This window comes from Oncorhynchus keta, chromosome 2 (genome assembly GCF_023373465.1).
Source record: "Oncorhynchus keta strain PuntledgeMale-10-30-2019 chromosome 2, Oket_V2, whole genome shotgun sequence".
Classification (NCBI taxonomy): Eukaryota; Metazoa; Chordata; class Actinopteri; order Salmoniformes; family Salmonidae; genus Oncorhynchus; species Oncorhynchus keta.
The window spans coordinates 14,462,896-14,490,498 of NC_068422.1; the positions used below are offsets into that span (position 1 = coordinate 14,462,896).

A 27,603-nucleotide genomic window follows, 5' to 3' on the forward strand; every position below is an offset into this window, starting at 1 on the left:
GGCTGTGCTTTGGCAAAGTGGGTGGGGTTATATCCTTCCTGTTTGGCCCTGTCCGGGGGTGTCCTCGGATGGGGCCACAGTGTCTCCTGTCCCCTCCTGTCTCAGCCTCCAGTATTTATGCTGCAGTAGTTTGTGTCGGGGGGCTAGGGTCAGTTTGTTATATCTGGAGTACTTCTCCTGTCCTATTCGGTGTCCTGTGTGAATCTAAGTGTGCATTCTCTCCTTTCTTTCTCTCTCTCGGAGGACCTGAGCCCTAGGACCATGCCCCAGGACTACCTGACATGATGACTCCTTGCTGTCCCCAGTCCACCTGGCCATGCTGCTGCTCCAGTTTCAACTGACCTGAGCCCTAGGACCATGCCCCAGGACTACCTGACATGATGACTCCTTGCTGTCCCCAGTCCACCTGGCCATGCTGCTGCTCCAGTTTCAACTGTTCTGCCTTACTATTATTTGACCATGCTGGTCATTTATGAACATTTGAACATCTTGGCCATGTTCTGTTATAATCTCCACCCGGCACAGCCAGAAGAGGACGGGCCACCCCACATATGCTCTCTCTAATTCTCTCTTTCTTTCTCTCTCTCTCTCGGAGGACCTGAGCCCTAGGACCGTGCCCCAGGACTACCTGACATGATGACTCCTTGCTGTCCCCGGTCCACCTGACTGTGCTGCTGCTCCAGTTTCAACTGTTCTGCCTTACTATTATTTGACCATGCTGGTCATTTATGAACATTTGAACATCTTGGCCATGTTCTGTTATAATCTCCACCCGGCACAGCCAGAAGAGGACTGGACATAGCCTGGTTCCTCTCTAGATTTCTTCCTAGGTTTTGTCCTTTCTAGGGAGTTTTTCCTAGCCACCGTGCTTCTACACCTGCATTGCTTGCTGTTTGGGGTTTTAGGCTGGGTTTCTGTACAGCACTTTGAGATATCAGCTGATGTACAAAGGGCTATATAAATACATTTGATTTGATTTAACCCTCAACCCTAGCTTCAACCACAACCCTAACCCTAACCCACAACACTAACCCTATCCCTAACCTAAACCACAACCCTAACCTAACCTTGTATACGTCGTGGTGGTCGAGGATGCAGTCGAATCCCTTGTAGATGTCGTTGAGCATGTCCACCACTTCCATGGGGGTGCTGTACTGGCACAGGGTGGTGAAGCCCACAATGTCGCTGAAGTACACAGTTACCTCCTCAAACAGCTCCGGCTCCACAATGCCCGTCTCCTTCAGAGAACGCACCACAGGACTAGAGCGAGAGGAAGAGAGAGATAGAGAAGTAATTTGCTGGTCTTAAAGTGGTTTTCTGGTTATGCAGTCTGGCAAATACCTTCTGGTCCAAACATTGCACTTAATAAAACAACAGGAGCATTGAATTGTGTTTGGATATGTTTATTTTTGTTGTTGTTGACTGACCCAGGCAGCAGCATAAAGTTGAGGCAGTCGGCCCTGTCTCTCTCAGCCTTGTACAGCGCCGTCCTCTCCTCCACCAGGTGCTCCAGGTTCCTGGAGTACATCTGTAGACGACGGATCAGGTTGTCCATGTAACTCTCATTAGCTTGGTTGTGCAGGTTACTGTGGAGAACAGAAGAAAGGATCAGTCACACACACATACACACACACCACTTTTCAATGTAGGTGTTGCCCTTGTGAGCTGTTTCTCAAATGTCTCTCTACAGTAATTAAATATGAATGCTATTTTGCAGCACTGCAAACCATAACCATGCTCCCTCTCACTCATACCTCTTCAACTCCATTTTGACCATTTATTATGTTACAGAGATATTTTACCATCTTTGTACAATGTCCAGATTGTAACATTCTCTGTTTCATGGAAACATGACTCACTCAGGATATGTTATCAGAGTCGGTACAGCTACCCGGTTTCTTTACGCATCGCGCCGACAGAAACTAACATCTCTCTGGTAAGAAGAAGGGCGGGGGTGTATGCCTCATGATTAACGATTTGTGGTGTGATCATAACAACATACAGGAACTCAAGTCCTTTTGTTCACCTGACCTAGAATTCCTTAGTCAAATGCCGACTGCATTATCTTCCAATATAATTATCTTAAATTATAGTCACGGCCGTGTATATCCTCTCAAGCAGATACCTTGATGTCCCTGAAAGAACTTCACTGAACTCTATGTAAACTGGAAACCATATATCCTGAGGCTGCATTTATTTTAGCGAGTGATTTTAAAAAGCTAATCTGAAAACAAGGCTCCTGAAATTTTATCAGCATATCGAATGCGCGACTCAAGCTGGCAGCATTCTGGATCATTGTTACTATAACTTCCGCGACGCATACAAAGCCCTCCCCCGCCCTCCTTTTGGCAAATCTGACCAAGACTCCATTTTGTTTCTCCCTTCCTCTAGACAGAAACTAAAACACGAAACGCCCGTGCTCAGGTCTGTTCAACACTGGTCCGACCAATCGGATTCCACGCTTCAAGATTGCTTTGATCACGTGGACCGGGTTATGTTCCGGATAGCCCCAGACAACATTGATGTATACACTGACTCAGTGAGTGAGTTTATTATCAAGTGCATTGGTGATGTTGTACCCACGTTGACTATTAAAACCTTCCCTAACCAGAAACCGCGGATTGATGGCAGAATTCGCGCAAAACTGAAAGCGCGAACCACTGCTTTTAATCATGGCAAGGCGACCAGAAACAGGACTGAATACAAACAGTGTAGCTATTCCCTCCACAAGGCAATCAAACAAGCAAAGCGTCAGTATAGAGACAAATTACAGTCGGATTTCAACGGCTCAAACACGAGACATATGTAGCAGGGTCTACAGTTAATCACGAATTACAAAAAGAAAACCAGCCCTGTCGCGGACACCGACGCCTCGCTCCCAAACAAATTAAACAACTTCTTTGCTTGTGGCCAACACGAGTAAAGCATTTAAACGTGTTAACTCTCGCAAGGCTGCCAGCCCAGACGGCATCCCTAGCCGTGTCCTGGTGTGGCTGGTGCGTTCACGGACATATTCAATCAATCCCTATCCCAGTCTGCTGTGCCCACATGCTTCAAGAAGGCCACCATTGTTCCTGTTCCCAAGAAAGCTAAGGTAACTGAGGTAAACAACTATAGCCCCGTAGCACTCACTTCTGTCATCATGAAGTGCTTTGAGGGACTAGTCAAGGATCATATCACCTCCACCCTACCTGATACCCTAGACCCACTCCAATTTGCTTACCGCCCCAATAGGTCCACAGATGACGCAATCGCAATCACACTGCCCTAACGCATCTGGACAAGAGGTATACTTATGTAAGAATGCTGTTCATCAACTACAGCTCAGCATTCCACACCATAGTACCCTCCAAACTCGTCATTAAGTTTGAGACCCTGGATCTCGACCCCGCCCTGTGCAACTGGGTCCTGGACTTTGACGGGCCGCCCCCAGGTGGTGAGGGTAGGAAACAACATCTCCACCCCACTGATCCTCAACACTGGGTCCCCACAAGGGTGGGTTCTCAGCCCTCACCTGTACTCCCTGTTCACCCATGACTGCGTGGCCACGCACGCCTCCAACTAAATCATCAAGTTTGCAGACGACACTACAGTGGTAGGCTTGATTACCAACAGCAACGAGACGGCCTACAGGGAAAAGGTGAGGGCCCTCGGAGTGTGGTTGTCAGGAAAATAACCTCACACTCAACGTCAACAAAACAAATGAGATGATCATGGACTTCAGGAAACAGCAGGGGAAGCACCCCCTTATCCACATCGACGGGACAGTAGTGGAGAAGGTGGAAAGATTTTTAAAATTCCTTGGACAAACTGAAATGGTCCACCCACACAGACAGTGTGGTGAAGAAGGCTCAATAGCGCCTCTTAAAACTCAGGAGGCTGAAGAAATTTGGCTTGTCACCAAAAACACTGACAAACTCTTACAGATGCACAATCAAGAGCATCCTGTCGGGATGTATAACTGTCACGGTTCATGAATCCACTGCCTCTCTTTCTCTCTCTTTCTCTCTCTCTCTCTCTCTCTCTCTCTCTCTCGTTTGTGTGGGCGTGGTTCCCAATCTCGGCCTGATTGTCTGCTCCAGCTGGAACCACTTATCTTCCCTTTATATGTTCTGTAACCAGTGTTTCTTGTTGTCAGATCGTTGTTACTTCCCTGAGGTTGTGTCGTGTGTCTGTGCTCTTCTCTCGCCGCCCTTGTGTGGATTATCTGCTGTGCTCCTTCCTACCCATCCGGACACACTCCCCTGGATTTCTCAGCACGCTATCATTGGAAGATGCGCCCTAGTCCCTGGGTCGGATTCCGTCTGAGTACAGTCTGTCTGTCCTGTTGCTGTTGTAAACTGTAGTCATTAAACCATCGTTGCTTGCATCTTGCATCCGCCTCTGTATTGTCACAGAACGATCTGACCATACCATGGATGCAGCGAGTTCAACGAGTCTGACCGAATTCATTTCCCGCAGTATCACGAGAATGGATCAACAAGAGGAGAACATCTCCAGCACAGATCGGGCAGTACAAGCCCTTGCGACGCAGGTATCCCAGCTGATCCAACAATTACAACATCTGAGGGGTTCCGCTGCGCCACCTACACCGGCAGTTCAACCCGCCCCGCCAGAGCCGGATTCCCAGCTAGAGCCACGGCTACCGACACCAGAGGGTTATTCAGGTGATCCTGACTATTGCAGAGCCTTTCTTACGAGATGTTCCATGCATTTCTCGTTGCAGCCACGGACCTTCAACCGTGAACAGTCTAAGGTAGCATTCATACTCACATTGCTATCAGGCAAAGCGGCTCTTTGGGAACGGCGGTGTGGGCGAACCAGGACCCATGCTGCACCTCTTTCCAGACACTCTCCGAGGAGATGAGAAGGGTCTTCGATCGGGCCGTGGCGGGTAGGGAGGCGGCCAGACTACTCGCTGACCTTCGCCAAGGAGACCGTTCAGTATCGGAATACTCCATCCAATTCCGCACTCTGGCCGCAGAGTGTCAGTGGAACGAGGAGGCGCAGTGGGACATGTTCCTGCATGGGCTGGAGGACCGGATCCAGAAGGAGATTTATGTTCTGGACCTTCCCAGGAGTTTAAATGGACTAGTGGAACTAGCCTTGAGGGTCGACGCTCGTCTGAGTCGTATTGGCCGCCGAGCATGCCCTAACAGACCGTATAACGACACGGAGGGCGGGCATGCCAGCGGCGGGAACACGGCCAGTTCAGCCTCCGCTCACGAACCCATGCAGCTGGGGAGAGCTCGCCTCTCCCGGGAAGAGAGGGAGAGGCGGAGATCCCAAGGACTCTGTCTCTACTGTGGTAGAGCGGGCCACTTTATCCACTCCTGCCCGGTAAAAGATCAGGCCCGGTAGTAAACATGAGGCTACTATCGGGTGGTGTCACCACAGAGAAGACCTCATCATCTACTCTCCTCCCGGTAAGACTAAGATGGGCCACCCACACGCACGACACCCAAGCCTTACTGGACTCAGGAGCAGAGGGTAATTTCATGGACTTCAAGCTCGCTCACAAACTCCAGATTCCTATCACCTCACTCACGCACAAGATATCCGTCAACGCTCTCAATGGTCAAGAACTCCCCAACATTTCTCACACCACTGAACCTATCACACTCATCACTTCTGGCAATCACACTGAGACACTATCATTTCTACTCATGGACTCACCCCTTGCACCATTAGTTCTCGGCCACCCTTGGCTCACCCAACACAACCCCAGAGTTGACTGGGGTCATAACTCTATATCCATGTGGAGTAACAAGTGTCTTGAGTCCTGTTTAGTGTCTGCCTGTTCGTCTGTGTCTGATTCTGTGTTTCTAGAGGAGGCAGTGGATTTGTCTAACGTGCCCGTTGAATACCTCGACCTGAAGGAGGTGTTCAGTAAGTCCCGTGCTGCTTCTCTTCCTCCGCATCGTCCCTACGACTGTGCAATAGAATTATTGCCAGGTGAGTCTCCGCCTAAAGGCAAGTTATATTCACTCTCTGTTCCTGAGAGGGAGGCTATGGAGAGATACATCTCTGATTCTCTGGCATCTGGATTCATTCGTCCTTCCTCTTCTCCAGCGGGGCGGGGTTCTTCTTTGTGGGAAAGAAGGACGGATCTCTGCGTCCTTGCGTTGATTACCGTGGGTTGAATAACATCACAGTGAAGAATACCTATCCCTTACCGTTGATGTCCTCAGCCTTTGAAAGGTTACAGGGAGCATCCGTGTTCACTAAGTTGGATTTACGTAATGCATATCATTTGGTTCGCATAAGGGGGGACGAATGGAAGACGCGTTTAACACCCCCAGAGGGCACTTCGAATATTTGGTCATGCCTTTTGGGCTATCCAACTCCCCAGCGGTTTTCCAGGCACTCGTCAATGACGTGCTGAGAGATATGATTGATCAGTTCATATATGTTTACCTGGATGACATACTGATTTTTTTCTTCTTCTCTCCAGGAACACGTTCAGCACGTCAGACGAGTGCTTCAGAGGTTGTTGGAGAATGGACTTTATGTCAAGACGGAGAAATGCATTTTCATGCACAATCCGTTCCATTCCTAGGTTACATCGTCTCGACTGAAGGTATTCGCATGGATCCTGACAAGGTTAAGGCTGTGGTGGATTGGCCAAGCCCAGATTCCCGTAAGGTCCTACAGAGGTTTCTGGGATTCGCCAATTTCTACAGGCGTTTCGTTCGCAACTTTAGTCAGATAGTCGCTCCTCTTACCGCCTTAACCTCCCCAGAGTGCCGTTTAGGTGGTCCGATACAGCCGAGGCTGCATTCGCCAAACTCAAGAGCCGCTTTGTTTCGGCTCCCATCCTCATAGCTCCCGATCCCTCGCGTCAGTTCGTAGTAGAGGTGGACGCTTCAGAGGTGGGGGTAGGTGCGGTACTTTCCCAACGTTCCTCTTCTGACGACAAGATGCACCCTTGTGCGTTCCTTTCCCATCGGTTATCACCTGCGGAACGCAACTCGACATTGGCAACAGAGAGTTGTTGGCAGTGAAGTTAGCACTGGAGGAGTGGCGCCATTGGTTAGAGGGTTCGGGGTACCTTTTATAGTTTGGACCGATCACAAGAATTTGGAATATATCAGAACCGCTAAGCGACTCAACTCCAGACAGGCGCGGTGGGCACTCTTTTCGGACGTTTTGACTTCTCTCTCTCGTATCGCCCGGGTTCCAAGAATGTCAAACCCGATTCCCTTTCTCGCATTTTTGACCATTCCGAACGCCCATCCACTCCCGAGTACATCCTACCCGGGACCCTAGTGGTATCCACACTCACATGGGAGGTTGAATCGAGGGTCAAAACGGCCTTAGAAGGGGTAACGCCTCCGCCCGGTTGCCCGCCTAATCGGTTGTTTGTGCCGGAGGGGTGTCGGTCCGATGTTATTCGGTGGGGCCATTGCTCCAACGTAGCGTGTCATCCAGGAGTCAGCCGCACTAGCTTTTTGGTTAAGCAACGCTTTTGGTGGCCACTGATGGCTCGTGACATTCACAGTTTTGTCTTGGCTTGCTCGGTTTGTGCCACTGGGAAGACTTCTAATCGACCCCCAGATGGGTTACTCCAACCGCTGTCGGTCCCTTCGAGACCCTGGTCCCACATCGCGCTAGATTTTGTTACCGGCCTCCCACCCTCCCAGGGCAAGACGGTGGTGTTGACCGTGGTGGACCGGTTCTCGAAGGCGGCTCATTTTATTCCCTTGCCTAAATTACCATCTGCCAAGGAGACAGCGGTAGCTGTCGTGGATCACGTCTTTCGCTTACATGGCCTGCCGATGGACGTAGTTTCTGACAGGGGCCCCAATTTGTGTCCAAGTTTTGGCAAGAGTTTTGTAGGTTACTGGGAGCGAGTGTCAGCCTGTCTTCAGGGTTTCATCCCCAGAGCAACGGTCAAACGGAGAGGGCCAACCAAGATTTGGAGAGAGTGTTGCGATGTTTGGTTTCTAAGAATCCCTCTTCCTGGAGTCAACAACTCTCTATGGTTGAGTACGCTCACAATTCGTTGCCAGTGGCAGCTACGGGTCTCTCTCCATTTGAGTGTAGTTTAGGTTACCAGCCACCTATCTTTCCCAGTACGGAGTCCGAGGTCACTGTTCCTTCCGCTCACGCTTTCATCCAGAGGTGCCGTCACGCATGGAGCAGAGCCCGTGAGACTCTTCTCCGGGTGGGGCGCGCACCAAGGCTAAGGCCGATCGCCACCGGTCGAAGCCTCCGGTATACGTCGTTGGCCAAAGAGTGTGGCTTTCTACTAAGAACATTCCACTCCGATCCGTTTCGAACAAACTTGCCCCCAAATTTATCGGCCCGTTCAGAGTCACCAGGATCATTAGTCCGGTGGCGGTCCGGCTCAAGCTTCCTCCGGCGTATAGGAGAATTCATCCTACCTTTCATGTGTCTAAAATAAAACCTGTGTTTCAGGCACGCATTAACCCGCCGGTCCCGGTTCCCCCGCCGCCACGACTTGTTGATGGGGAACCCACCTTTTCTGTCAATTGTATTTTGGACTCTAGAAGGAGGGGACGCGGATTCCAGTACCTGGTGGACTGGGAGGGTTACGGCCCGGAGGAGAGAAGTTGGGTACCTGCTAGGGACATTCTGGATCACTCCCTTATCGATGATTTCAATCGACAGGTAAATTCGCCTGGGAACGCCAAGAGGCGTTCCTAGGGGGGGGGGTATTGTCACGGTTCATGAATCCACTGCCTCTCTTTTCTCTCTCTCTCTCTCTCTCTCTCTCTCTCTCTCGTTTGTGTGGGCGTGGTTCCCAATCTCGGCCTGATTGTCTGCTCCAGCTGGAACCACTTATCTTCCCTTTATATGTTCTGTAACCAGTGTTTCTTGTTGTCAGATCGTTGTTACTTCCCTGAGGTTGTGTCGTGTGTCTGTGCTCTTCTCTCGCCGCCCTTGTGTGGATTATCTGCTGTGCTCCTTCCTACCCTTCCGGACACACTCCCCTGGATTTCTCAGCACGCTATCATTGGAAGATGCGCCTAGTCCCTGGGTCGGATTCCGTCTGAGTACAGTCTGTCTGTCCTGTTGCTGTTGTAAACTGTAGTCATTAAACCATCGTTGCTTGCATCTTGCATCCGCCTCTGTATTGTCACAATAACAGCCTGGTGCAGAAACTGCTCCGCCCACAACCGTAAGAGGGTAGTGCGGTCTGCACAACGCATCACCAGCGGCAAACTACCTACCCTCCATGACACCTACATCACTCAATGTTACAGGAAGGCCAAAAAGATCATCAAGGACAACAACCACCCGAGCCACTGCCTGTTCACCCCACTATGATCCAGAAGTGGAGGTCAGTACAGGTGCATCAAAGCTGGGACCGAGAGACTGAAAAACAGCTGCTATCTCAAGGCCATCAGACTGTTAAACAGCCATCACTAACATTGATTGGCTGCTGCCAAAATACAGACTCACATCTCTAGCCATTTTAATAGTTAATAATTGGATGTAATAAATGTATAACTACTCACTTTAAACAATGCCACTTTATATAATGTTTACATACCCTACATTACTCATCTCATATGTATATACTGTACTCTATACCATCTACTGCATCTTCCCTATGCCGCACGGCCATCGCTCATCCATATATTTATATGTACATATTCATCCCTTTACACTTATGTGTATAAGGTAGTTGTTGCGAAATTGTTAGATTACTTGTTACATATTACTGCACTGTCGGAACTAGAAGCACAAGCATTTCGCTACACTCGCATTAACATCTGCTAAGCATGTGAATGTGACCAGTAAAATTTGATTTGATTCTACAACTTTCTGATAAAATGTCCTGACATGTGTGTAGCTCTATCCAATAAAATAGAGATAAAAGTAAGTAGCTGGTACCTGAAGATCTTCCCCAGTGAGCTCTCTATCTTCTTAAAGTCAGGCCTTCGCTCTGGGTCCTCATCCCAGCACATCTTCATCAGCATGTACATCTGTGGGCATGAAAGAAAAAACACAAGTGGATTTTAGTCTCTGTCTCTCACTCTCTCACTCAAACAAACGGCAATCTTACCTCCAAATCCTTTTCTCCTGCAGTCTCAACATTCAGATCAGGTCTGAAAATTTTTTCGCTGGGGTATTGCACTCTGGACATTTTTTCTGATGAAGACAGAACAACATGTGAGCGTCTTGTTTTTCTGCTACCCTACGTGGCACTCAACTGAACAATGCTACATTTGGCCTCGAGAGGGGTCGATAATTCCCCAGAATGAAATGCAGCACCACATCACAGTGACAAATTCTAAACAAGGGTGACAAGGTTGACTACTAAGTTTCTATATAAAGTGTTATATATGAATGTGTTTTACCTGCACGGTCGGAGCAGGCCTGGGTGTAAAAGGTGCTCCTCCTGAGAACTATCTCCTGGGCGATGATGGCAAAACTGTAGACATCCCCCTTCTGGGAGATCCCCTGTCTACGCAGGTGCTCTGGAGCTGTCCACAGGTCTGATGGAGAGAGAGGGCCAGATAAAGGAGGGTGGGGGGGAGAAGGGAGTGGAAGGATGAAGAATAGAGTACAGGATAGGGGATGATAGGTAAAAGAAAATAGCTAAAAAAAACAAGGGGACATATCCTAATACAGACAGACCTCAAGGGATGTGTATGGCATGAATGCTAACTATGCTAGCAAGCTAGACCTACAGGAGAAATAGTTCCTACCTCTGCCTGGGTCTAGAATGGTGTTGCAGCCAAAATCAGTGATCTTGACGACCATGCGGTTGTCCACCACACAGTTAGTGGACTTGAGACGGCCGTGGACCTGGATGTCACTGGAGTGGAGGTAGGACATACCCTGTGGAGGTGAAGGAGTTTTTGTCTTTCAACTTATTGTATTTCAATGACTCAATGTTGCCAAACGGATCGAAGCACTTTCAGAAATGTATATCAATATTGACTAGATCAAAATTATTGTCTAAGGTTCCAGCTTGGGGTCAGGTCATCTCACAGGTCATCTTGAGTTGACATCTTCTGAGCTCATACAAACCAACAGCAGACTAGAGTTGTTGCCAGCTCACCTTAGCGATGTCGTACATGACAGAGATCTTAAACTCCCAGTCCATGAAGGTTTCCTCCGGGTACGAGATCTTGTCATTCAGCACATACTGAGGAAGAGGATGAAAAGTCAAAGTGTGTGTGTGCATGCGTGTGTGCACGCATGTGGCCGTTTGCGTGTGTGTTTCTCACCCTTAGGGATCCTCTCTCACAGTACTCAAACACCCCAAACACACCATGATCATACTTGACTGTGCCGTAGAACTTAGTCAGGTTGTAGTAGTCAATACGCAAAAGCTGTAAATCAGGAAGGATAGGTATGATAAGTAATAGGAGTTATAATCAAATCTAATACAAAAACAAAAATAATAAGATTCCACATGAACACATAAAAATGCATACTTGATACACTTAAGTAGCCTACTCTACGTTGACAGACTTGCTGTGTAATCGATGACTCACCGAGTTGAGTTCTATCCTCTGACTCTCATTAAAGTTCCAGTCCGAATGGTTCAACTCCTTTAGGATCACAATCTGAAATCATGACAACAACCATAGCATTAGTACACTGACCTCCATCACCATGACAACAGGAGAATTAGTACACCTGACCTCCATCACCATGGCAACAGCAGCAGCCTCAGTACACCTGACCTTCATCACCATGACAACAACGGTAGCCTCAGTACACCTGACCTTCATCACCATGACAACAACAATAGACTCAATGCATCTGACTTCCATATCCAGCTCCCTCAAGATCCTGCTTCAAGTGTCAAAGTGAAGGACTTGACGAGTCTACGGAGTCTGGCAACATGAGACTACAATACACCTGACAAGACCACTGATGCAGCACTCCATCACTCTCCTTCTTGGTCAAATTGCCAGTACACAGCCTGGATGTGTGTTAGGTCATTATCCTGTTCACCCACGACTGCTTGACCATGCGCGCCTCTAACTCAATCATCAAGTTTGCAGACGACACAACAGTAGTGGGCCTGATCACCAACAACGACGAGACAGCCTACAGGGAGGAGGTGAGGGCACTCAGAGTGTGGTGTCAGGAAAACAACCTCTCACTCAACATCAACAAAGCAAAGGAGATGATCGTGGACTTCAGGAAACAGCAGAGGGAGCACCCCCTTATCCACAACGAAGGGAAAGCAGTGGAGAGGGTGAAAAGTTGTAAGTTCCTGGGCGTACACATCACGGACAAACTGAAATGGTCCACCCACACAGACAGCGTGGTGAAGAAGGCGCAGCAGAGTGTCTTCATCCTCAGGAGGCTAAAGAAATTTGTCTTGTCACCCAAAACACTGACAAACTTTTACAGATGCACAGTCGAGAGCATCCTGTTGGGCTGTATCACAGCCTGGTACGGCAACTGTACCGCCCTCAACTGCAAGGCTCTCCAGAGGGTGGTGCGGTCTGCACAACGCATCACAGAGGGAAAACTACCTGCCCTCCATGACACCTAGAGCACCCGATGTCACAGGAAGGCCAAAAAGATCATCAAGGACATTGACCAACCGAGCCACTGCCTGTTCACACCATCTGTCATCCAGAAGGCGAGGTCAGTACAGGTGCATCAAAGCTGGGACCGAGAGATTGAAAAAAAGCTTCTATCTCAAGGCCATCAGAATGCTAAACAGCAATCACTAACTCAGAGAGGCTGCTGCCTACATTGAGACCCAATCACTGGGCACTTTAATAAATTGATCAATAGTCACTTTAAACAATGCCACTTTAAATAATGCCACTTTAATATTGTTTACATATCTTACATTACTCATATCACATGTACGTCCCTTTTTCAGGACCCTGTCTTTCAAAGATCATTTGTAAAAATCCAAATAACTTTGTAACATTGTAAAGAGTTTAAACACTGTTTTCCATGCTTGTTCAATGAACCATAAACAATTCATGAACATACACCTCTGGAACGGTCGTTAAGACACCAACATCTTACAGTCGGTAGGTAATTAAGGTCACAGTTATGAAAACTTAGGACACTAAAGAGGCCTTTCTACTGACTCTGAAAACACCAAAAGAAAGATGTCCAGGGTCCCTGCTCATCTGCGTGAATGTGCCTTAGGCATGCTGCAAGTAGGCATGAGGACTGCAAATGTGACCAGGGCAATAAATTGCAATGTCCATACTGTGAGACGCCTAAGACTGCGCTACAGGGAGACAGGACAGACAGCTGATCATCCTCGCAGTGGCAGACCACGTGTAACAACACCTGCACAGGATTGGTACATCCCAACATCACACTTGCGGGACAGGTACAGGATGGCAACAGCAACTGCCCAAGTTACACCAGGAACGCACAATCCCTCCATCAGTGCCTAATGGCAAAACCCACAGTCGCTGGACCAGACAGGCCTGGCAAAAAAGTGCTCTTCACTGATGAGTCACAGTTTTGTCTCACCAGGGTTGATAGTTGGATTCGCGTTTATCGTCGAAGGAATGAGCGTTACACCGAGGCCTGTACTCTGGAGTGGGATGGATTTGGAGGTGGAGGGTCCGTCATGGTCTGGGGCGGTGTGTCACAGCATCATTGGACTGAGTTTGTTGTCTGTGCGTTACAGGGAAGACTTCCTCCTCCCTCATGTGGTACCCTTCCTGCAGGCTCATCCTGACATGACTCTCTAGCATGACAATGCCACCAGCCATACTGCTCGTTCTGTGCATGATTTCCTGCAAGACAGGAATGTCAGTGTTCTGCCATGGCCAGTGAAGAGCCCGGATCTCAATCCCATTGAGCACGTCTGGGACCTGTTGGATCGGAAGGTAAGGGCTAGGGTCATTCACCCCAGAAATGTCTGGGAACTTGCATGTGGAAGAGTGGAAGAGTGGGGTAACATCTCACAGCAGGAACTGGACAATCTGGTGCAGTCCATGAGGAGGAGATGCACTGCAGTACTTAATGCAGCTGGTGGCCACACCAGATACTGACTGTTACTTCTGACCCCTCCTTTGTTCAGGGACACATTATTCCATTTTTGTTAGTCACATGTCTGTGGAACTTGTTCAGTTTATGTCTCAGATGTTGAATATTGTTATATTCATACAAATATTTACACATGTTAAGTTTTCTGAAAATAAATGCAGTTGACAGTGAGAGGACATTTATTTTTTTGCTGAGTTTATAGACTGTATTTTATACCATCTACTGCACCTTGCCTATCATCCATATACTTATGTACATATTCTCATTCACCCCTTTAGATTTGTGTGTATTTGGTTCTTGTTGGGGAATTATTAGATATTACTGCACTGCCAGAACTAGAAGCACAAGCATTTCGCTACACTCACATTAAAATCTGTTAACCATGTGACCATTTGGTTCTTGTTGGGGAATTATTAGATATTACTGCACTGCCAGAACTAGAAGCACAATCACATTTGAATTGATTTGATTTTGATTTGAAAAATAAACGATAGTGCCACTAAGCCCAAACCAGATGCGATGGTGTATCGCTGCTGAATGCTATGGTAGCCATGCTGGTTAAGTGTGCCTTCAGTTCTAAATAAATGACAGACAGTGTCAACAGCAAACCACCCCCACACCATAACACCTCCTCCTCCATGCTTTATGGTGGGAAATACACATGTAGAGATAATAATAATAATAATAATATATGCCATTTAGCAGACGCTTTTATCCAAAGCGACTTACAGTCATGTGTGCATACATTCTACGTATGGGTGGTCCCGGGGATTGAACCCACTATCCTGGCGTTACAAGCGCCATGCTCTACCAACTGAGCTACAGAAGGACCGTTCCCCCACACCACGTCTCACAAAGACACGGCAGTTGGAACCAAAAATCTCCAATTTGGACCCTAGACCAAAGGACACATTTCCACCAGTCTAATGTCCATTGCTCGTGTTTCTTGGCCCAAGGAAGTCTCTCCTTATCAGTGTCCTTTACTAGTGGTTTCTTTGCAGGAATTCAACTATAAAGTCTGATTCACGCAGTCTCCTCTGAACAGTTGATGTTGAGATGTGTCTTTTTCTTGAACTCTGTGAAGCATTTATTTGGGCTGCAATTTCTGAGGCTGGTAATGAACTTATCCTCTGCAGCAGTGATAACTCTGGGTCCTTTCCTGTGGCGGTCCTCATGAGATCCAGTTTCATTATAGCGCTTGATGGTTTTTGCGACTGCACTTGAAGAAACTTTCAACGTTTTTGAAAGAAACTTTCAACGTATTGACTGACCTTCATGTCTTAACTTGTTAGGGACGTGGTCCCGTGGTGGGAACATCAATCAGCGGAAGTGTTCAAGAGCGCCACCTATAGAGGTTGATAAAACTCAAACTTTCATTAAAATGGACATGCAATGTACTGAATTAAAGCTACACTCGTTGTGAATCTATCCACCAAGTCAGATTTGTAAAATGCTTTTCGGCGAAAGCATGAGAAGCTATTATCTGATACCATGCACCCTCAAAATACTGCAACGTCACCTAACACGACAGATTTTGCGTTAGCCGGCGCAAACCAAAACGCAGAAATAAAATATAAAACATTCATTACCTTTGACAAGCTTCTTTCTTGGCACTCCTAGATGTCCCATAAACATCATTTAGGGTCTTTTTTCGATTAAATCGGTCCATATATAGCCTAGATATCGATCTAAGAATACTGTGTGAACAACGGAAAAAAATAGCTTTTTCTAACGTAACGTCACTTTTTAAAATTAAAAAAGTCGACGATAAACTTTCACAAAACACTTCGAAATACTTTTGTAATGCAACTTTAGGTATTAGTACACGTTAATAAGCGATAAAATTCGGTAAATTCTATAGATGTCCGTCTCTAAAAAATGACTTGGAGAGAGCTCGACCAAAACATTCGGTCGGAGACCGGAGGGAATCGGTTCCCTTGATTCGGTTTGACCAAGAATCAAAGCTGAATCAAATGACAAGGCTGTAGGCACTGCAACCTCGGCCTAATTTAATTCGGTTCACTTTGAACAATTCCTTGAAGTCGCGCATGGATATTTATTTCCATTTTCAGTGATCAGATTTTCATGCACTTTTCGATGAAACGCACGTTCTGTTATAGTCACAGCCGTGATTTAACCAGTTTTAGAAACGTCTGAGTGTTTTCTATCCACACATACTAATCATATGCATATACTATATTCCTGGCATGAATAGCAGGGCGCTGAAATGTTGCGCGATTTTTAACAAAAAGCTGCGAAAAGCTGCTTAAATTCTCGACTTCCCTAATTAAAGTAATGATGGACTGTCTTTTCTCTTTGCTTATTTGAGCTGTTCTTGCCATAATATGGACTTGGTATTTTACCAAATAGGGCTATCTTCTTTATACCACCCTTTACCTTGTCACAACACAACTGATTGACTCAAACACATTATGAAGGAAAGAAATTCCACAAATGAACTTTTAAGAAGACACACCTGTTAATTGAAATGCATTCCATGTGACTACCTCATGAAGCTGTTTGAGAGAATGCCAAGAGTGTGCAAATCTGTCATCAAGGCAAAGGGTGGCTACTTTGAAGAATCTCAAATATTATGATTTGTTTAACACTTTTTTGGTTACTACATGTTTCCATATGTGTTATTTCATAGTTTTGATGTTTTCACTGTTATTCCACAATGTAGAAAAAAATAAAGAAAAACCCTTGAATGATTAGGTGTGTCCAAACATTTGACCGGTAGTCAAATTTTCCCACATTTTGTTACATTACAGACTTAATTTCAAATGGATTAAATAAATATTTTCCCTCATCAATCTACACACAATACCCCATGATGACAAAGCAAAAACAGGTTTTTAGAAATGTTTGCAAATTTATTACACATAAAAAACTGTGGGCCTCCCGAGTGGCGCAGCGGTCTAAGGCACTGCATCAAAGTACTATTGGCGTCACTATAGACCTGGGTAAGATCCCAGGCTGTGTCACAACTAGCCATGATCAGGAGTCCCATAGGGCGGCGCAAAATTGGCCCAGTATCGTCCAGGTTAGGGGAGTGTTTGGCCTGGGGGGGCTTTACATGGCTCATCGCGCTGTAGCAACTCCTTGTTGTCAGTTGAACAATGTTTCCTCTGACACATTGGGAAATACCCCCGTGCATCCCGCAAAGGCGGAGGTGTGGCTAACATTTACGATAGCAAATTTCAATTTACAAAAAAACAAATGACGTTTTCGTCTTTTGAGCTTCTAGTCATGAAATCAATGCAGCCTACTCAATCACTTTTTATAGCTACTGTTCACAGGCCTCCTGGGCCATATACAGCGTTCCTCATTGAGTTCCCTGAATTCCTATCGGACCTTGTAGTCATAGCAGATAATATTCTAATCTTTGGTGACTTTAATATTCACATGGAAAAGTCCACAGACCCACTCCAAAAGGCTTTCGGAGCCATCATCGACTCAGTGGGTTTTGTCCAACATGTCTCTGGACCCACTCACTGTCACAGTCATAGTCTGGACCTAGTTTTGTCCCATGGAATAAATGTTGTGGATCTATTTTTTCCTCATAATCCTGGACTATCGGACCACCATTTTATTACGTTTGCAATTGCAACAAATAATCTGCTCAGACCCCAACCAAGGAACATCAAACGTTGTGCTATAAATTCACAGACCACACAAAGATTCCTTGATGTCCTTCCAGATTCCCTCTGTCTACCCAAGGACGCCAGAGGACAAAAATCAGTTAACCACCTAACTGAGGAACTCAATTTAACCTTGTGCAATACCCTAGATGCAGTTGCACCCCTAAAAACTAAAAACATTTCTCACAAGAAACGAGCTCTCTGGTACACAGAAAATACCCGAGCTCTGAAGCAAGCTTCCAGAAAATTGGAACGGAAATGGCGCCACACCAAACTGGAAGTCTTCCGACTAGCTTGGAAAGACAGTACCGTGCAGTACCGAAGAGCCCTTACTGCTGCTCAATCACCCTATTTTTCTAACTTAATTGAGGAAAATAAGAACAATCCGAAATTCCTTTTTGATACTGTCGCAAAGCTAACTAAAAAGCAGCATTCCCCAAGAGAGGATGACTTTCACTTTAGCAGTGATAAATTCATGAACTTCTTTGAGGAAAAGATTATAATTATTAGAAAGCAAATTACGGACTGCTCTTTAAATCTGCGTATTCCTTCAAAGCTCAGTTGTCCTGAGTCTGCACAACTCTGCCAGGACCTAGGATCAAGAGAGACGCTCAAGTGTTTTAGAACTATATCTCTTGACACAATGATGAAAATAATCATGGCCTCTAAACCTTCAAGCTGCATACTGGACCCTATTCCAACTAAACTACTGAAAGAGCTGCTTCCTGTGCTTGGCCCTCCTATGTTGAACATAATAAACGGCTCTCTATCCACCGGATGTGTACCAAACTCACTAAAAGTGGCAGTAATAAAGCCTCTCTTGAAAAAGCCAAACCTTGACCCAGAAAATATAAAAAACTATCAGCCTATATCGAATCTTCCATTCCTCTCAATTTTTTTTTGAAAAGTCTGTTGTGCAGCAACTCACTGCCTTCCTGAAGACGAACAATGTATATGAAATGCTTCAGTCTGGTTTTAGACCCCATCGTAGCACTGAGACTGCACTTGTGAAGGTGGTAAATGACATTTTAATGGCATCGGACCGAGGCTCTGCATATGTCCTCGTGCTCCTAGACCTTAGTGCTGCTTTTGATACCATCGATCACCACTATCTTTTGGAGAGATTGGAAACCCAAATTGGTCTACACGGACAAGTTCTGGCCTGGTTTAGATCTTATCTGTCGGAAAGATATCAGTTTGTCTCTGTGAATGGTTTGTCCTCTGACAAATCAACTGTAAATTTCGGTGTTCCTCAAGGTTCCGTTTTAGGACCACTATTGTTTTCACTATATATTTTACCTCTTGGGGATGTTATTCGAAAACATAATGTTAACTTTCACTGGTATGCGGATGACACACAGCTGTACATTTCAATGAAACATGGTGAAGCCCCAAAATTGCCCATGCTGGAAGCATGTGTTTCAGACATAAGGAAGTGGATGGCTGCAAACGTTCTACTTTTAAATTCGGACAAAACAGAGATGCTTGTTCTAGGTCCCAAGAAACAAAGAGATCTTCTGTTGAATCTGACAATTAATCTTAATGGTTGTACAGTCGTCTCAAATAAAACTGTGAAGGACCTCGGCGTTACTCTGGACCCTGATCTCTCTTTTGAAGAACATATCAAGACCATTTCAAGGATATATTTTTTCCATCTACGTAACATTGCAAAAATCAGAAACTTTCTGTCCAAAAATGATGCAGAAAAATTAATCCATGCTTTTGTCACTTCTAGGTTAGACTACTGCAATGCTCTACTTTCCGGCTACCCGGATAAAACACTAAATAAACTTCAGTTAGTGCTAAATACGGCTGCTAGAATCCTGACTAGAACCAAAAAAATTGATCATATTACTCCAGTGCTAGCCTCCCTACTCTGGCTTCCTGTCAAGGCAAGGGCTGATTTCAAGGTGTTACTGCTAACCTACAAAGCATTACATGGGCTTGCTCTTACCTATCTCTCTGATTTGGTCCTGCCGTACATACCTACACGTACGCTACGGTCACAAGACGCAGGCCTCCTAATTGTCCCTAGAATTTCTAAGCAAACAGCTGGAGGCAGGGCTTTCTCCTATAGAGCTCCATTTTTATGGAACGGTCTGCCTACCCATGTCAGAGACGCAAACTCGGTCTCAACCTTTAAGTCTTTACTGAAGACTCATCTCTTCAGTGGGTCATATGATTGAGTGTAGTCTGGCCCAGGAGTGGGAAGGTGAACGGAAAGGCTCTGGAGCAACGAACCGCCCTTGCTGTCTCTGCCTGGCCGGTTCCCCTCTTTCCACTGGGATTCTCTGCCTCTAACCCTTTTACAGGGGCTGAGTCACTGGCTTACTGGGGCTCTCTCATACCGTACCTGGAAGGGGTGCGTCACCTGAGTGGGTTGATTCACTGATGTGGTCATCCTGTCTGGGTTGGCGCCCCCCCTTGGGTTGTGCCATGGCGGAGATCTTTGTGGGCTATACTCAGCCTTGTCTCAGGATGGTAAGTTGGTGGTTGAATATATCCCTCTAGTGGTGTGGGGGCTGTGCTTTGGCAAAGTGGGTGGGGTTATATCCTTCCTGTTTGGCCCTGTCCGGGGGTGTCCTTGGATGGGTCCACAGTGTCTCCTGACCCCTCCTGTCTCAGCCTCCAGTATTTATGCTGCAGTAGTTTATGTGTCGGGGGGCTAGGGTCAGTTTGTTATATCTGGAGTACTTCTCCTGTCCTATTCGGTGTCCTCTGTGAATCTAAGTGTGCGTTCTCTAATTCTCTCCTTCTCTCTTTCTTTCTCTCTCTCGGAGGACCTGAGCCCTAGGACCATGCCCCAGGACTACCTGACATGATGACTCCTTGCTGTCCCCAGTCCACCTGGCCGTGCTGCTGCTCCAGTTTCAACTGTTCTGCCTTATTTTTATTCGACCATGCTGGTCATTTATGAACATTTGAACATCTTGGCCATGTTCTGTTATAATCTCCACCCGGCACAGCCAGAAGAGGACTGGCCACCCCACATGTGCTCTCTCTAATTCTCTCTTGCTTTCTCTCTCTCGGAGGACCTGAGCCCTAGGACCATGCCCCAGGACTACCTGACATGATGACTCCTTGCTGTCCCCAGTCCACCTGGCCGTGCTGCTGCTCCAGTTTCAACTGTTCTGCCTTATTATTATTGACCATGCTGGTCATTTATGAACATTTGAACATTTTGGCCATGTTCTGTTATAATCTCCACCCGGCATAGCCAGAATAGGACTGGCCACCCCACATAGCCTGGTTCCTCTCTAGGTTTTTTCCTAGGTTTTGGCCTTTCTAGGGAGTTTTTCCTAGCCACCGTGCTTCTACACCTGCATTTCTTGCTGTTTGGGGTTTTAGGCTGGGTTTCTGTACAGCACTTTGAGATATCAGCTGATGTAAGAAGGGCGATATATATACATTTGATTTGATTTGATTTTAAAGGAAAGGGGATACCTAGTCAGTTGTACAACTGAATGTATTCAACTGAAATGTGTCTTCCACATTTAACCCAACCCTTCCGAATCAATGTGGCTGGTTAAGGGGGCGGGTGTTAAGAAGTGTGGTTTGGTGGGTCAGTTTTGGAAGAAGCATTACTCAACCTTCACCTCCCAAGCCCGTTGGGTAGTTGCAGCGATGAGACAAGATCGAAATTTGGAGGAAAGGGGGTAAAATACCAAAAATATATAAGAAAAAAATAAATAGGGGAAGGGTAGCAAAACATTTCTGCAGCATTGAAGGTCCCCAAGAACACAGTGGCCTCCATCATTCTTAAATGGAAGATTCTTCCTAGAGCTGGCCATAGCGTCAAACTGAGCAATCATGGGAGAAGAGCCTTGGTCGGGAAAGTGACCAAGAACCTGATGGTCACTCTGACAGAGCTCCAGAGTTCTGCTGTGGAGATGGGATAAACTTCAAGAAGGACAACCATCTCTGCAGCACTCCACCAATCAGGCCTTTATGGTAAAGTGGCCAGACGGAAGTCACTCCTCAGTAAAAGGCACATGACAGCCCGCGTGAAGTTTGCCAAAAGGCACCTAAAGGATTCTCAGACCATGAGAAACAAGATTCTCTGGTCTGATGAAACCAAGATTGAAATCTTTGGCTTGAATGCAAAGCATCACTTCTGGAAGAAACCTGGCACCATCCTTATGGTGAAGCATGGTGGTGGCAGAAGATTCACGCTGTGGGGATGTTTTTCAGCGGCAGGGACTGGGAGACCAGTCAGGATCAAGGGAAAAATTAACGATGCAAAGTACAGAGAGATCCTTGATGAAAACCTGCTCTAGAGCACTCAGGACCTCAGACGGGGGCAAAGGTTCACCTTCCAACAGGACAACGACCCTAAGCACATAGCCAAGACAACGCAGGAGTGGCTTCGGGACAAGTCTCTGAATGTCCTTGAGTGGCCCAGCCAGATACCGGACTTGAACCCAATCGAACATCTCTGGATAGACCTGAAAATAGCTGTGCAGCAATGCTCCCCATCCAAACTGACAGAGCTTGAGAGGATCTGCAGAGAAGAATGGGAGAAACTCCCCAAATATAGATGTGCTAAGCTTATAGCGTCATACCCAAGAAGACTCAAGGCTGTAATCGCTGACAAAGGTGCTTCAACAAAGTACTAAGTAAAGGGTCTGTTATTTCAGTTTATTTTTTATACATTTGCAAAAAAAAATCAGAAAACTTGTTTTTGCTTTGTCATTATGGGGTATTGTGTGTAGATTGATGAGGGAAAAAATAATTTAATCAATTTTAGAACAAGGCTGTATCGTAACGAAATTTGAGAAAAGTCAAAAGGTCTGAACAATTTCCAAATGCACTGTGTATGACTCTGTATTAGTCCCTGAGCTGTGGTTGTTGCTTTAACAAACATATAAAGAAGGAGAGTGATGGAGTGCTGCATCAGATGACCTGGCCTCCACAATCACCCGACCTCAACCCAATTGAGATGGTTTGGAATGAGTTGGACAAGCAGGCAACAAGTGCTCAGCATATGTGGGAACTCTTTCAAGATTGTTGGAAAAGCACTGCAGGTGAAGCTGTCATCAAGACAAAGGGTGGCTACTTTGAAGAATCTCAAATATGAAATATATTTAGATTTGTTTAACACTTTTTTGGTTACTACATGGTACTACATGATATGTGTTATTTCATAATGTTGATGTCTTCACTATTATTTATTTTACAATGTAGAAAATAGTACAAAATAAAGAAAAACCCTTGATTGAGTAGGTGTGTCCAAACTTTTGACTGGTACTGTATACTGTATAGTATATTTACGGCTCTGGTGGTTTTATGCAAAAGTTTGAGTTACCTTTTTGTCATAGCGTCCTTGGTGGATATTATAACTTGTGTTTTTTCTGTGGTCTTCGTCAATCTGACAAACAAACAGACAGAGACAGATTAGAAGACGTACTGGAGTATGTGACTTAACTTTCAGGGGTTATCGCACACTGATGACAAGCTGACCTTGAGGGAGACCAGGCTGCGTTCATTGTACTCCAGCGGGGTGATGAGGTCAGAGTGCATGTGTGACCATCTCTTCCTCAGCCGGCGCTCTCTCTTGTTCCTCCTGGTAACAAATAGCAGCAAAGTATGAGAGGTCTCCCTCATTGAAATATAATTACTAGAATGGAGATCCCCATTCAAGTAAATTATATGTGATGGCTGGAACCCCATATCCCTGTTCTAGTAATTATATTTCTAGGAGCGAGAACTCTCTCACACTGCGCTGCTATCTGTTATCTAACTCTTACCTGTAGAAGATGAAAGCGATGGTAGCCACCCCCACCACAGTGACAGCTAAGACAATGACAATGATAGCATGCGCCTTCAGACCTGGGGGAGGCACACCGCACTAGTTAGACCTAGGCACGCACGCACGCACACACACACACACACACTGTTTTGCTTGGGCATTACTATGTCTATGATACGATGAGCAGACCAATAAAAAGGACTGCGTCAGAACTGTAAAATGTCTCAATGAGTGTTCAGGCCAGGGGGTAATTGAGTTGGTATTAGTGTACATTGAATCTGGAGTTTGATCCCTCCACACCGGTTCTGTACTGGAATGTCCCATATCTATCAGGAATGACAGCTAATGATCCGTTAATGCTGCCAACTAAGCCAGTCATGACGGCTGTGGCTCATGAATTAGGGTGTGTGTGTGTGTGTGTGTGTGTGTGTGTGTGTGTGTGTGTGTGTGTGTGTGTGTGTGTGTGTGTGTGTGTGTGTGTGTGTGTGTGTGTGTGTGTGTGTGTGTGTGTGTGTGTGTGTGTGTGTGTGTGTGTGTGTGTGTGTGTGTGTGTGTGTGTGTGTGTGTGTGTGTGTGTGTGTGTGCGTGTGTGTTGTTGAGCACATACGCTGGGATGGGGCGTCATATGGGAGGCTTCTGCCCCAGATGAATGATGGGTTACTGTTAACGACCTTGGTGTAGTTGTAGACGGTGTTGAATATAAATAAAGTTTCATACTGCGGAGGAGACAGGAGAGGGCTTATGTTAAAACATTAACTTTGACACAATAGAATCATATGATATGCATGATAGCTGACCTACCTTGTTGTCAGTGGTGGTGTAAATGACTGAAAAATTCACATCTCTGTCCCCATAGTCATCCAGCTTGTAGTGTCCTGCAATGCCTGCATGGAAACACATACACAATTTACACTACACAGAACTACACTCCACAGAACCACACACACGCGCGCACACACACACACTCACACGCACACGCACACGCACACACACACACGCACACGCACACACGCACACGCACACGCACACGCACACACACACACACACCAAAAATCTGAGGGGGCACAAAATACGTGAGGATGGCTGAGGGGTGAAGAATTCTGCGTATTTTTTAACACCTGGAACAGCTTTTTCCTGCAGTTGATAAACTGAAATGGGGTCATCATTAGTTCCTCCAGCCACAACGTCCTAAACACTGCCTATGTCTACAACTTCTGTTCATAAAATCTGATTTTAAACTGAAACCTAAACATAACCCTAACCTTAACCAAACTGCTAACCTTACACCTAATCTTAAATTAAGACAAATAAATAAATAAATAAATACAACTTGCATTTTTACAACATGGCTTTGTGGCTGAGGTATCTAGTGGAACCACTGAAATGGCTTCTTGATAGCTAGTTGGGAGATTGGGACCCTATCTGGGCTAGCTAAAGCCAATTTCATAAAACTGCACCCACTGTCGAAAAATTGTTCCGCTGTGTCTGACTGTGGCCTACAACGCATTTTCTATATTTGCGGGTTAAGGTCGGGTGGGAACCCTCCTTTTTTTCACTTTATCAGGCGGTTGTGGATGGGTTATTACCAATTGTGGGCGCGTGTGGGTGAACAAACAGCTGACCAGCGCACCACTACTACACACATGTATACACACACACACACAAAACACACACACACAGGTGGCCACATCTCCAGGCCAGACCACACAGCTTGATGTGTTGCTTCTTGGTCTCTTACCGTCAAAGGAGACGTTTCTGAAGTGGTTGATGTTGACTACCTCCATGGGGTTGAGCTCAGACTCAGGCTTGTTCCAGAGCTTCCTCATCACCTGACCAAACATCAGCACTGCATCATGGTACGCTGCCATATAGTCATTCATCTGGACAGAAGGCAGATTTATTGGGCCCTGGTCAAAAGTAGTACACAATATCGAGAATAGGATGAATAGGACACCTCAGAGTACAATGATAGACAGGGCCTCAACCCAGCAGGGAGTCTCACCATCACGTTGTTTCCCAGGTCTGTGTCCACAGTATAGTTCCTAGTGTTGGGCATGGTGAGAACCAACACGTTCTTCATAGCAGGGATAGAGGACTTATTGGTGTAGTACTTATCACTGTGTGGAGTCATGGGTTCATTGTCAATGACACTGAAAACACTGGTGCTCTCAAACACTCCCTGAAGCATGGTGATTACAATATTAAACCTTTCTGAACTTTTTACAAGGAAGAAATGAAAACACAAAGACAAATAACAGACTGGGGAGAGCGAGAGCATTGCAGTTCACCAGACCCAAATCAAGAGCTGTAAGGCTCTCACACACACGTGCACACACACGTGCACACCCCTCCACCCACCGAGTAGTCAGCAGCGAACACGTTGTAGGTGGTGAGGACGACGAGGGAGAGAGGGGGAGAGACACAGAGACACAGAGACACAGAGAGAGAGAGAGGACTAACTTGTAAAGATTGATCAGGATGAAAACAACACTAGGATCAGCCTCTATAGTTCCATTCTTCAGGTCCACGATGTCTTCTGGTGTCCCACACACTATGAACACTGCACAGTGAAGAGGAGAGAGTCAATGAAATAGAAATGGAGACTGTTGGTATCTGTTCACTGCCCTGTCGACAGTATGTGCAAATGCTCCCGATTTGTTAGATGTTGTGGGCTTACTTACAATTGCTTGTCCTATTTTTGGAGCTTAATTCCTTTCTAAGGTCCTCTGCTTTGCTTATGACGTTTGTTTTTTTTATGTGTAAGGAAAAGTGGGCTGAAGCTGTACCCAGTGCATTGATATACCTGGAGAGGGATGGGCAGATACCATGACATCAGTATCAACATCACATCTAAGCAAATATAATAAACACAAATAAATAATCTCAAAGTCATCTAAGTGTCCATTAGATTAGCATACAGAATCACATGTCTAATTCATATCCACCGTCACCCTTTTCCATCATAATTACACTTAAAAGAATTCACAAACAAGTCAGGACACCTGTGACTCAAAAGGAACTCACAGGCGACTCACAAGCGACTCACAAGTGACTCACTCACCAGAAGCAGTCCTCAGTGTTCTGCTTCTTATAAAGGGAGGCTGTGGACCACTTGGGTTTGATATCATTGTTGAAGTCCCAAAACTTGATAAAGAAGGTGGAGATCTTGCGTGCGGGGGGAAGTATGCGAGTCAGATATTCTTTGTAGTCACAGGACAGAGCGAAGCTGCCTGCTGAGATGATGGGCATTTTGAGCTCCAGACCAACCTCAAGACTGACACATAGATAGAGGGGAGAGGGTGAGGGAGAGAGAGAAAGCGAGAGAGAGAGAGAGAGAGAGAGAGAGAGAGAGAGAGAGAGAGAGAGAGAGAGGTGCAAAAGAGATAGAGAGTTAGGGGGGAGGGAGGGGGAAGAGAGAGAGACAAGGAGAGAGGGAGGGAAAGAGAGAGACGGCGGGAAAGAGACAGAGAGAGAGAGAGAAAGAGAGAGAGAGTAAGAGAGAGAGAGAGGGGTGTGAGAGAGAGAGAGAGCGAGAGAGAGAGAGAAAGCGAGAGAGAGAGAGATATATATAGAGGTAAGTAAAAAGGATAGAAAGGGATATGGTGTCACGACAACACAAATCATATCAAATCAACACTTACTCAACCATCTGAAAGGTTGCATAGGTGCAGGTGGGCCCCAGGAGAGCACAGCCCACCTCCCCTGTCCTCTAAAACAGAGGAGAAGCAGCTTAGATATGTGAATATTTCAGCGACACAGTATGTGTGTGTGTTTCTGTGTGCGTGTGTGAGATGGTTAACACTCACAGTTAGGTTCTTCACGGTCTCCACCACCTCACAGGTGCTGCTTCGACAGCCTTTATTGCTGTACAAACTAGTCTCGAGCCCTCGAAAGTTGGCAGTCAGGTTGCGCTTCACTCCTTGGCAAAGACAATGCCAATACACCATAATGATGAAAACACAGATTGTGGACCCACAGATAGTGATTCAGCCAAAGAACATCAACACTTGATGACAGCTATAACACAGTGTAGGCCTAGGATATCCTTATAAACCAGGGCTCTTCAACCTTTTCTTGCTCAGGGACCCCTGCCCAGGGACCCCCATCATATGTTAGCAAAACATGTTTTTTCCCATGTCTTCTCTTATCATCTGGTGAATGATAATGGCAAGGACAAGTAATAAACATGTTTTTATTAATAGATTTGTTAATCAACCTCCCCATTCCCAACATTATAATTGGAAG

General features: G+C 46.1%; 2 protein-coding genes across 3 annotated transcripts in view; one reads left to right on the forward strand and one right to left on the reverse strand.

Annotated features, from left to right (window-relative positions):
- Positions 1–459, forward strand: part of LOC118372315 (BTB/POZ domain-containing protein KCTD5-like) — a 35,146-nt gene extending 34,687 nt beyond the window's left edge. The window contains exon 6 of the mRNA XM_052472598.1: positions 244–459. Within this exon, the coding sequence (XP_052328558.1) occupies positions 244–285 (42 nt within the window). The 3' untranslated portion in view covers positions 286–459. The remainder of the gene's footprint in view (positions 1–243) is intronic.
- LOC118372314 (guanylyl cyclase C) overlaps positions 1–27,603 on the reverse strand; it is a 33,631-nt gene that overhangs the window by 3,952 nt on the left and 2,076 nt on the right. Inside the window, exons 2-22 of one of the 2 annotated variants that reach the window (XM_035758158.2) lie at positions 27,165–27,277; positions 27,000–27,067; positions 26,420–26,632; positions 26,040–26,161; positions 25,819–25,918; positions 25,361–25,475; positions 25,097–25,238; positions 24,160–24,242; positions 23,966–24,074; positions 23,357–23,438; positions 23,070–23,172; positions 22,915–22,977; positions 11,478–11,549; positions 11,208–11,312; positions 11,039–11,125; positions 10,683–10,815; positions 10,332–10,469; positions 10,037–10,122; positions 9,865–9,956; positions 1,428–1,586; positions 1,203–1,260 (exon numbers count right to left, since the gene is read on the reverse strand). In XM_035758158.2, coding sequence (XP_035614051.1) covers positions 1,203–1,260; positions 1,428–1,586; positions 9,865–9,956; positions 10,037–10,122; positions 10,332–10,469; positions 10,683–10,815; positions 11,039–11,125; positions 11,208–11,312; positions 11,478–11,549; positions 22,915–22,977; positions 23,070–23,172; positions 23,357–23,438; positions 23,966–24,074; positions 24,160–24,242; positions 25,097–25,238; positions 25,361–25,475; positions 25,819–25,918; positions 26,040–26,161; positions 26,420–26,632; positions 27,000–27,067; positions 27,165–27,277 — 2,243 coding nt within the window. Of the gene's footprint in view, positions 1–1,067; positions 1,261–1,427; positions 1,587–9,864; positions 9,957–10,036; positions 10,123–10,331; positions 10,470–10,682; positions 10,816–11,038; positions 11,126–11,207; positions 11,313–11,477; positions 11,550–22,914; positions 22,978–23,069; positions 23,173–23,356; positions 23,439–23,965; positions 24,075–24,159; positions 24,243–25,096; positions 25,239–25,360; positions 25,476–25,818; positions 25,919–26,039; positions 26,162–26,419; positions 26,633–26,999; positions 27,068–27,164; positions 27,278–27,603 lie in introns of both variants that reach the window. The other variant, XM_035758157.2, reaches the window with a different exon arrangement.